This window comes from Labeo rohita, chromosome 8, assembly GCF_022985175.1.
Source record: "Labeo rohita strain BAU-BD-2019 chromosome 8, IGBB_LRoh.1.0, whole genome shotgun sequence".
Classification (NCBI taxonomy): domain Eukaryota; kingdom Metazoa; phylum Chordata; class Actinopteri; order Cypriniformes; family Cyprinidae; genus Labeo; species Labeo rohita.
This window is the reverse complement of record NC_066876.1, coordinates 15,882,870-15,894,647: the sequence shown is the minus strand read 5'-3', so window position 1 is coordinate 15,894,647 and position 11,778 is coordinate 15,882,870. Positions and strand designations below refer to the sequence as shown.

The following is an 11,778-nucleotide window of genomic DNA, read 5'->3' as shown; positions in this document are numbered from 1 at the left end:
CAGTGCAGGACTTCACTTACTGAAGAGCAGCATCATGACCTTCGTCGGGCACGTTCTGTTTTTTGTTGCACTTGTGAGTTGGTGTTTCTGGAAACATATATAACCTCATTTTTACTATACAACAGCAAGTGAAGACCAGGGCCATTCAGACTGTCGGTTTAATCCTAAACGTCATCTCCATCAGCAACATCATCTTGGTACTCGCCACCTTCGAATTGGTGGTGAGTGTCTTCCAGAATCCCCAAATTTGGTGCGTCAGGCCATATCCTCTAGCTATCCGGATTGAAGCGTATCTAATGATGACTTGCAGCTTCAACAGCTTCTGGGCCATTGCATGGCTGAGTCTCTTCTACTGCATCAAAGTTGTAAATTTCTCCTCCGAGTGCTTCCGAGCACTGAAGAGGAACATCTCCTCTGTGATCAACGCTGCAGTGCTGCTGAGCTGCATGCTCTCCTGCTTGTTGTTCTTTCCTTTGTTCTCACTCGGCATTGTGGAATCACTGGAAAAAAATGACAGTGTGAGTGACATCGCCAATTTAACCTGTCCACAGCCTTCTTTAACTTTACCGATGAACTTAAATGCTTATGCTGCTGCTGTTGTTTGCCTCCTCTGCCCGATCCCTCTGATGATCATGCTGCCCACCTCCGTCAGAATGGTCGCCCATCTGTGCGCCCATACACTGGCTCTCAAGAAGAACCAGACCCAGGTGCAGGGATCTGACTCATACGTCCTGGTGTGCAAGATCACCATATCCCTGGTGGGAGTTTATCTGTCCACTCTATGCATTGTGGCTTTGTTTATAATTATAAAGTTCATCGGGGAATTTATCACCTACCACACCTTAGCCAGTGCCTTTAGTTTTTACAGTGGCATGACTTCTCTCCTTCTGACAGCTTCAAACAGGTATCTGAAAGAGAAGCTCTGGAGTATGTTGTGTTGTAGGAAGTCAGAGGAACAAGCTAGCAAAAGCCATACAGTTGTGACAGGGGATGTTTGATATGAAGAAGACAGCTGGCAATAAAGAAAAAATATAATTAAGATTTAGTCACTTTGGATAAAATCATCTGCGAAATGAATACATGTAACTGTTAGTAGTTGATTGACTTTATACTATAGTTTAGAAGAATAGTCAAAAGAATAACCAACACAACACAATTTCATGACAATTCTATTTTTACATTTTGGTGGCTAATTCGTATGAATCTCACTTGTATGTTTTTGTGTGATCTGATTATCTAGTTATTTTTAGCGATGGACCTTCATGTTTATTTTTGTAAAAAATCTTTTTGTTAGATTTACATTGTATGATTGTAAAAAAAAAATGGCCAACTTGTAAAACATTTGTTTTCTCTTGCAATCGGGTTGGAATAACTAAAAACAAGTTAGTATTTGTTTAATATCCTAATAAAATTAATTGTTCTTGTGTAGAGTAATGAATATGTCTTTGCTGGTATAATAAAATTATTATTTTTTGGCGATCTATGTAGACAGATATGTGGTCATATATTTTACTGAATTGTGAAAAAAATTAATAAAATATATATGGATTAATCATTTGAATTCCGAGAATGGCCAAAGACTACAAAGAGATGTTTCACTCAGATGTATTTACAAAGTTTCATGTAGCTCAAACGGGACATGACCTGCAGTTAAATGCATAAATAATGCTTAGTTTTTAAACATAAACAGTGAATACTGATATTTGAAATGATTTAAGACATGAAAAAATAGTTGAAATGTCATATTAAAATCACAAGGTGGCAGTCAACTGATTCATTCCAAATTCACTTCCAGAACAAAAATTTACAGATAATGTACTCACCCCCTTGTCATCCAAGATGTTTATGTCTTGCTTTCTTCAGTCGTAAGGAAATTATGTTTCTTGAGGAAAATATTTCAGGATTTTTCTCTATATAGTGGACTTCTATGGTGCTTGCGAGTTTGAACTTTCAAAATGCAGCCGGGGAAGAAGGATCTTATCTAGCTAAACAATCGGTTATTTTCTAAAAAAAAATGTACAGTTTATATACTTTTTAACCTCAAATGATTGTCATGTCTAGCTCTGCGATGCGCATTCGTTCTCTGTGTAAATCGTTCTATATTTCTGTTTTACCTTTTTTGTAAAGGATGTTTCATCTTCTTTGCATGTACACTTTGTAAACACTGGGTCAGTACTTCTGCAGCGAAGTAGGACGATTTTGTAGGAGGAGAAAATGAGATGGGAGTTTTTCAACATACCCTAACTGTAGTGAACCACATTACATAGAGTATGCATGCACATCACAAAACTACACAAGACAAGCACTTGAGGTTAAAAGGTATATAAATTGTAATTATATATTTTTTAAAATAATAAATCATTTTAGTAGATAAGACCCTTCTTCCTCAGCTGGGATCATTTAGATCCCTTCAGAGACACAAAACAGTGCTGTGATCTTTGTTTGGATCTATTTTCCTTTGCAAAATTGAGCAAAAACAGGCAATTTTGTGTCTAGTCACTTAATACTAACTTTAAACTTGTATAAAAGTATATTGCAGACCCAAGGCAGACATTTCTGGACTGTGGTTATCGGATATGCAACATATAGTTCATATGAAATGCTCTTTAGCTAGACTTAATAAAGCCAAACCAAGAACAGTGCAGGCCTGGCAAAGAGTTGTATAATCTATTCGTGACCGGTTCATTGGGTAGTAAGGTGTATATCCTTAGAATTGTGAAGTACTCATATCTAGGGTATTACTGTCATGTAAGTATTCATTTTATTTCTAGGTAGTGCTGACAGTATTTGTTTCTTATGTGTGTTTTGTTCAGTTCTGGATTTATTTTGTGTATGTTGTTCTTTTGAAAATTAATAAAAAGATAAAAAATAAAAATAAGTATATCGCAGACGATGCAGGCTACTGTGTGTCACAGCACAGCCTCAACTTGAGGGGAAAATCAAGTCATCCGTGGTTGCGTGAGCACTCATGAGCAAATATGTTCAAATATGTTGTGTATACATTTTAATCAGGAAATGTAGTGGAGTAAAAGTGAAAGTTGACAGAAATATAAAAACTCAAATAAAGTACAGATACACCCCAAAAACACTTAAGTACTGTAACGAATTATTACTTGGTAGGTATACATATTTCATACATATACTGCAACTGCTGTTAAAAGCTTGGGATTGCACATAAGTTTTAGCTTTACCAGCCTAAAATCGACACGTTTTTAATGCTGTATGAGCATAAGTAATAACATTAATGGGACAGTTTACATTAGACTGCTAATTTGATGTTGATGTGTTGTTTATATGTGAGTTTTTGATATTTTAGTATTTCACCATTCAAACTGTACAAAAATGCATGCATTTAGGCATAATTCTGTTATAATGTTTTTATTTTGAATACAATGATTTCACTTCTGTAATCTAAACCATGTTGGATCTAGTCCACCATATTACTGCATAGTAACTTGATGAAAGATTAAACATAAAACTAGACCATTAAACCATGCAAACAGACTCAGTTAAACATTTTCTGCAACTTTAGCTTGAGAAACTCCGGTATACCCTTGCTCTCAAAGGTTTGTGCCAATGCATTAACATTCATGATAGTCTTATGGGCCTCATCGAAGATTTCCACGCCGATCTCCTTCTTCACTCTGTCTCTCCAGGCACTCAGAGCAGGTCTGCCTTGAAACACGTCTAGACCTGTACCGACCGGCTTCAAAACACACAAACAGAATTAGTAAATATGTCATTAAAGGGGTCATCGGATGCATCAGATGTTTTTTTATGAATCTTTGCGATCGCCTTTCCTAATAACGTGCTAGTTAGCAAATTTAGCAGCTAAACGTGGCTAAATGCGGCTAAAATAAACAGGCTCGTCACTCCACAGAGAGAAGAGAGGGCGGGGCGAGCAGAGCTCATTAACATTTAAAGCAACCTTGACCAGAACAGGATGATTTTGGCAAGGTAAAAAAGGTATTTACACTACCACTGAGAAATTTTAACCAGAGCACGTTATAGACTTTTCATTCTATCATTTCAACTTGTGGAAAATAGGCATCCGATGACCCCTTTAGGCACTTGGTCTTAGTAAAATCAAATGCACAAAATGTACCTGCATAATCTCCACAATGGCTACAAGATCAGCCAGAGATATTTTATCTCCAATTACAAAGGGCCTGCTCTGCAGAAACTTATCCTCAAAGATTTTTAGAGATGCATTGAGCTCCTCCACAGCAGCATCCATCTTCTCTTTGGGCACCTGGGACCCTGTGACTGCAGGTATGACATCCTAAAATTGGGAAATGTCAATTACAGCACAACATCTGATTAAGAATTTGACAAATATGACATATAGACACAGTTACATACTTAATAATAACTAGTGCACAGCAGAAAATGCATGCATTAAAGAGAGCTTACATAATCACAGTTCATTCAGGACACACACAAATAAAAGTCATCTGTTTAATAATTAAGTATACAGTGATTCTTACCCTGAACCAGAAGACCTTTGAACCATGAGCTCTTATGTTTGTGTGCTGCCAGGACAGAAACTCATCCACTCTTGCACGCCTCTCCAGGTCAGCTGGATACCAGTGGTCAGGAGTACGATGTTTTGCTGCCAAGTACTGCAATATAGCTATACTATATAGAAAGTATACACTCTCACTTAGTATTAGGAGATATAAATATGTATAAAAATGTAAATCAGGGTAACAACATACCTCTCTGTTAGAATAAAACTTCCATCTTTGAGGACAGGAACTTTCCTTATAATGCTGACCTTACCAAATTCTTCTCCATATTGTTCACCTTTAAGCACAGAGAAAATATAGTGCAGAAAATACAAAACTTTTTCACTGAAACCAGAAATAAAATATTAACCTAACATTGTGCTTAAGTAAAATAAATAAATCTACCTAAGTATATTGGTTAAACAAACAAACTACGTTCACGGTTACATCAGGTAAGACAGCTAAAATTGAAGATTGCCAAGTGCACAATTCCATAAAACAGTTATATGAAATCAAAACAAAAATCACCTGTAGATAAGTCCACGGCTTTGTATTCAAAGGGGATTTTATTTATCTTGGCAAATAGGAGGACGGAGCGGCATGGCTGGGAATGCAAATCGAGATACAGTTCCAGTGGCATTTTGGACGATTAGTATCCAAGATGAGCGATTCGCTGAACTTCTCACCATATATCATGTATTTATGCTCCGCCCTCCGAGAGGCGGTCAATAGTACAATGTTCTTGCTACACCTAAAACTAGGTTACCATGTGGTTGTTTATCTACCTTCGTTTATCTATTTATGTGGTATTGATGTTATGATCAAAGACAAACATTCAAGAAAGATTGCTGTAATATGCTAAAGTCCATTCAAATTCAGCCCATCCGTGAATCTTTCTAACTCTTATGTGCAGTTTTTATAGTTAATTCTTAATCAAATATTACATTCATCAGAATAGTAATTTGCATTTACCGTTATATTTTAATAGCATTATTATAGGTTAGAATTAGACAATTGTATAGGCAAAGCCTACTTAAATTTTAGATTTATTTCCTGTTTTCAGTAATAGCCTTCAGTATTTCAATCTTTTTTACCCTCCAGTGCATGCATTTTCTCCTGTTGCCTAATTTCAGCAATGCAGATTCAAATCCATATGCAGCACTTTTATGCTTAAATGCTTCTTATTTTAGTGGCGTATTTCCCGCATTAAAATCTGCTTTACAAAAAAAAAAAAAAAAAAACAGAATTTGAAATGTTGGAATACCATAAAAAAAGATGTTGATCTGACTGTTCATTTTATTTTACACTACCAGTCAAAAGTTTTTGAACAGTGAGATTTTTAATATTTTTAAAAGTCTCTTCTGCTCACCAAGGCTGCATTTATTTGATCCAAAATATAGCAAAAGCATTTTTACTATTTCACTAAAAGATCTATTTTTATTATTTTAACTATCATACTATTTAAAATAACTGCTTTCTGTTTGAAAATATTTGAAAATGTAATTTATTTCTGTGATCAAAGCTAAATTTCACATTTTCAGTCACATTATCTTTCAGAAATCATTCTAATATGCTGATTTGCTGTTCAAGATACATTATTATTATTATTATTATTATTATTATTATTATTATTATCAGTATTTAAAACAGTTGAGTACATTTTTTCAGGATTATTTGATGAATAGAAAGATCCAAAGATCAGCATTTATCTGAAATAAAAAGCTTTTGTAACATTATACACTATACCATTCAAAAGCTTCTAGTCAGAGGAAAGAAATAATAGTTATATAATTATCAAAAGTGATGATAAAGACATTTATAATGTTACAAAAGATTTCTATTTCAGAGAAATGCTGTTCTTCTGAACTTTCTTTCATCAAAGAAACCTGAAAATTCCACTCAGCTATTTTCAACATAACAACAATAATAATAATCATAATAAATGCAAATTCTGATTTCAGCAAATCAGAATATTAGAATGATTTCTGAAGGATCATGTAACGGGAGTAATGATGCCAAAAATTCAGCTTCGAAATCACAGGAAGTAATTGCATTTTAAAATATATTTTAAATAGTAAAAATATTTCAAAATGTTACTGTTTTTGCTGTACTTTTGGAACAAATAAATGCAGGCGAGCTGTAGAGACTTAAAAAACATTAAAATTCTTACTGTTCAAAAACTTTTGACTGGTAGTGTATATTTTTATAAAACCCTTTAGGTTTAAAGTGCACTGATAATGACAGGTCAGAAAATTACATAATTTTTAATTGAAGAATTCTGCCACATGATGGCGCAAGAAGACGTTTTTCTATTTACAAAAGAAAAATTAACTCAAAAGTCAGTGCAGCAGTGCCTTCTGGAGCAAAGCAGTGAGTGAGTAGTATATCCACTGAATTAAAACGATAGTTCATCCAGAAATTAAAAATAATTTACTCACCCTCATGCCAATCCAAATCTGTGCAACTGGGAATTCCTCTAGCATCAAAGGAGCGCAATTTTTGTAAGGGGAACCAGAGGATTGTCCTTATCAGATACACATTAAATGACGTAAACTGCTCAGAACTGATAATCATATCCAGGCAACTTCCTAAAACCATTATGAAGATTCATCAGAAGTTATTCTGTGTTACACATCCTCTCCTCATTTGCCATATATTACTGCTTCAAGCATTCAAGCTTGAAGGTCATTCAAGTGTACTTTGGAGACGACCTTCTCAATGAGTGCACGGTTTGGATTGGTTTTCTGTTGTATTTCAGAGCAAAAGTACAATAATAAGATGCATACACCTTTTGATATTAATATACTGACACCATATTACACTGCATAGATTTATTCTGAGGGAATTCACCCAAATCTCAAATACTATATTTAAGTCTTCTTTGTATTCTATGTTTAAGTGTTAGATCATTCACCACAGCCCCATCAAACTCCAAAGAGAAGTAAACAAAGAACGCATGCGGTTTGGAAGAACCAATATAATGGTTCTGGTGAGGCCAGTGGGTTTTTCCTGCTGAGGCTCCCAGCAAGACTTCACTCAAAGTCTGGTTTGAATTTAAAGAGGCATGTGGTTACAGATTATAGCAGATACACAGATAAGAACCAAAAGGTCTGTGTAAAAGTCTGGCTGGGATTATTTCTTCATGTTCTCTCCTAAAAATGGAAGACAGCATTAACGAATTCACTTTTTTATTGCTCTGAGCGACATGCAGTGTTTGTGCTATTAACAGTTTCTAACAAAACCCAAATAAAACCTAAAATGTTGGTATTTTTGTTTGTTAGAATTCATAATAGGAGAAAAGGAATAGCAGATGACACAATATAGCTTCAAAATCTTTTGCAATCATTTGGTTGAATGAAAATTATTGATTTTAGTGCATGTACTGTAATGAGTCTCTAATTTTTCTCAGTCTAAAAATCCTTCCTTGTGACATAAACAAGCCTGTTAGTTCATGTTAGTTAGTGCATCAACTAACATTAAATGAGATTATAGTTTTTAAATTACAGTATTTATTAATATTTGTTAATGTTTGAACAATGTTAGCTCTGGTCTATTCAATTATATTAACACAACTAAAATTAACGTTAACAAAGATTAATAAATGCTTTAGATTTTTATTGTCAGGACATGTTAATGCAGGTAACTAATGTTAACAAATAGATATATAGTCATATTTCACTGCTTGTATTTAGACTAAACAGCTGATGTTTAGTAATGTTATGCTTAGTGATGTTAATCATAAAAACTTCCATCCCATCATCCCTTTCGTTTTACGTTACCTTGTGGGAAGATTTTGATCAGGAGAGATAATGGGATGCAAGTTGTGACTATCTGGGTTTCCTGTGTTCCTCTACAGTTAATTTGGGGAAATTCTCCACTATGAGCTCATCCACATCTATGCAGGTGGGTTTAACACCTTTGACCTTTGCACTTAAAATAACCATATCATGATGTATGTGCGTGCATGTGAGTGAGTGAATGTTTTCCAGCTTTCTTCAACAAAGATGATAATGTTGTGCTTACATAAGCATTGTAGGTTGACGCAGTGACAAAGCTATGAGCCATTAGTCCAAGAGGCTTACCAGGGGAGGGAAAAACAACATCTGAGGCTCATGGTGGAACATTAAAAGTAAATGAAGCCTCATTAGGTTTTTGTGCTCTCCTGCACCTGCATCTTTGGTACAGTCCCATACCGAGTTAAAAAGGCAATTCAAACATTAACTTAAACATACACAAGCACTTTTCATAATGCAACCTGTTAATTCACAATGAACCATTTGAAAGATTGACTGAAAATGGTCTTTATATTTGTGATTATTGTATTGTGCTGCAACCTCTTGATCATAGCTAACACATTATTTGTGGTATAGTCATTAGAGACATTAACTAAAACCATATGTAGAATGAGCAAAGATCTGTGATCTTTTCAACACTTCAGTAAACAGAAATCAAAAAGCCTCGGTTTCTTTTTTGAGGCAATGACAGATTATATTGGCTTCTTGTCATGTAAACTAAAATTAGATATTAATTCTTTTATTGTGGTTGGGAGTCATGCACGGTCTGATTTTGCACTATACTTCAATGGAGCGTTGAATGTAAAATTAAGTATGTTACAAATAATGAATACAAGCTAAGTGTGATTTTGCCTGCAGCTAAGAGTAGGTTCTTTTCCATTATCATTCAAAAGAGGTTTCTCTCTGGTGTTTCGGAAAATACCAGGGAAAATGGAAACCCCTGAGTTGAGTTTTTCCACTGAAAAAAAAAAGAAAAACGTAGACTATCGAGTTGATTCATCTTTTGTCATTTGGTTATTTACTAAAAACATCTGAATGCACTACACACTAGATTAAATCAGATATTTCAAGTATGAGAGACTGCATCCAAAATCAAATACTTTTTCAGGCCTACTGTTTTAGTAGTTCACCTGCATATGTGGATGATCTCATGGCGGAGAATTTCCCCAAATGAGTTGGAGAGGAAAACAGTATGCCCAAAAAATCAAAACTTACTTCCCAGTACCTCACCTGATTAAAATCTGACCACAAGTTAATGTAAAACCAAGTGGTTTATGGAATGAACGCTTTTAACAATGTATAGGCTATGAAAAGAGTAGTTTGTCCAAATTCACAGTATTCATAAAACAGTAGACGACAAGTCCTGGATGACCTACTACTTGAGAGCATTTGTGAATGGCAGTGAAGTGACGCGACTGATGCTGGTCACATGTTAATGGCAACATGAGGAATGTAGCACATCTGGATTACATTTATACTACACACATTATAACCAGTGTTGGAGAAAGTTACTTTTAAAAGAAATGCATTGCAATATTGTATTACTCCTTAAAAAAAAATAACTAATTCCGTTACTTCCCTGGTGAAAAAAACAGCATATGCTGGTAGGTACCAGCTAAGGACCAGCTTAAACCAGCATCAAAACATACCTAACCAGCATCCCAGCATCAAAACATACCTACCAGCATATGTTGGTTTTTTCACCAGGGTCAAGTTACTTTTCATGCAAAGTAATGCATTAAGTTACTTTTGCGTTTTTCTCATCTGTGCTGGGCTTGTTGTCTGTTTTAATATAGAAATGTAAAAAATCTAAAAGCCCTTTCACACCAAAAGTGAAATGAATAAGCCTCAGGCTGAAGGAAATGTATATTTACGTCTGTACAGTAGAGGGTGCAGCTTCAACAACTACTCAGCTGTGCTGCCATTCTGGATTATTTGAACTATTAAACTATATATTCAGGGGTGGCAGTGTCTCCTCAAAATACTGGATGAGAACAAAAAAAAATCATAGTACAAAAATAAAACTACGCCAATATCACAAAACATAACATTAAAAGTATATTAAACAACTGTTTTTTCCTAAATAAACGTTGTCCAACAGTGACACCAGCAGGTAAAGTTGCAGCGGGAATTCGCATCTCTCTCGCCTCACCTGAGCCCATTGAGTTTTAACCTAAAGTCTTTGGTTTTAACAGACCCCCTAAAGCATGTGGTGAGTTTAGTGGGGGGTAATTGGGAATGAATGAGGGAAAGTCACATGAGAGGCGGTAACGCCTCCATCGCGATTTGATTGGATATAACCGGTTATGAACGTCTGTGAACGTCTTGTGTTCATGCATTCACCAATCAGTCTGAATGAGCAATATAATGGCATTAATGGAAAAAAAGACTGTTTAGTTGGCGCCAATAGCCTCGCAGTTAGTGCACCGACATACAGTGCAATTGTGCTCACGGTGACCTTAGTTCGAATCCTGGCTCATGGTCCTTTGACGATCCCACTCGCCTCTCTCTTCACCCAATGCTTTCCTGCATTATCTACACTGTCCTGTCCAAATAAAGGCATAAAAAAGCCCAAAAATAAATCTTCGTCTCATTTTAAAGAAGACCCATTACAGATTACTGTAAATCTGCAACTATTGTAAAGTAGAAAAAGTTTAAAAAGTAAACCCCAAAAAAAAAAAAAAAAAAAAAAAAAAAAACGTTGTAGAGGTTTAAGTTTATAAAAATGCTTTATGAACTATATTTTATATAAAATATATAATTTTATGAAACATGCTGAACTATAAACCCGCTAGAAAATTCTAAACAAGTTGTGTTCCAAATTTGAGGTTGATATCTCAAAAAGTGATCTCAAAACTCCACTGGTGCACACAGTGGTTGGATTTGTGATTTGCAGTAGAGTTTTTGTCTCTCAAATATTACAAGAGCACACACACACACACACACACAATTTTTTTTATGACACACATACAAACCACACTCTAACATCCATACCAACAATATGATGAACTCTAAACCTGCTAGAAAATCAATAAATCTAAACAAGTTGTGTTCCAAATTTGAGGCTGATATCTCAAAAATAGCTTTCAGGAAGATTTTGTTTGGGCACAGTACCAAACATTAGATGCCAGCACACACACAATTTTTTTATGACACGCATACAAACCACACTCTGACATACATACCAACACACCCACACGATTATAGCTGGATTATTTATCTAATTGGCTCTATAATATGCAAAAGCAGAAAACAGGAATAAAGCGAGTATTTGCTTTATTGGCTTTATTTTATGAAAAAATGGCACCATCTGATAAAAAAAATGGTAAAAAACAAAAAAACTTAATTGCATCATTTTGCAGTTAAATGGCACTGTGATTAAAAATAGCAGTTTTAATGGATTTCAGTGGGGACACTTTTGTACTTAAGGTCCTGAGAGGAACTATTTTTTGTACCTAGTGCAAAATAGATTTATT

At 35.0% G+C, this 11,778-nt stretch overlaps 2 protein-coding genes across 2 annotated transcripts; one reads left to right on the top strand and one right to left on the bottom strand.

Moving 5' to 3' along the window:
- On the top strand, positions 1–1,018 carry LOC127169163 (taste receptor type 2 member 40-like). The gene is given in 2 exon segments (XM_051116332.1): positions 1–75; positions 77–1,018. Coding segments are annotated over 2 exon segments (963 nt in total). The 5' UTR covers positions 1–34; the 3' UTR covers positions 999–1,018.
- A 2,344-nt stretch (positions 1,019–3,362) lies between these two features.
- gstt1a (glutathione S-transferase theta 1a) lies at positions 3,363–5,197 on the bottom strand. Its single transcript, XM_051116266.1, has 5 exons — positions 5,037–5,197; positions 4,719–4,806; positions 4,488–4,638; positions 4,106–4,282; positions 3,363–3,706 (listed from the first exon to the last, which is right to left on the bottom strand). The coding sequence occupies exons 1-5, from the start codon at positions 5,146–5,148 to the stop codon at positions 3,506–3,508; spliced, it is 729 nt and encodes a 242-aa protein (XP_050972223.1). The 5' UTR covers positions 5,149–5,197; the 3' UTR covers positions 3,363–3,505.
- Between the last annotated feature and the right edge of the window lie 6,581 nt (positions 5,198–11,778).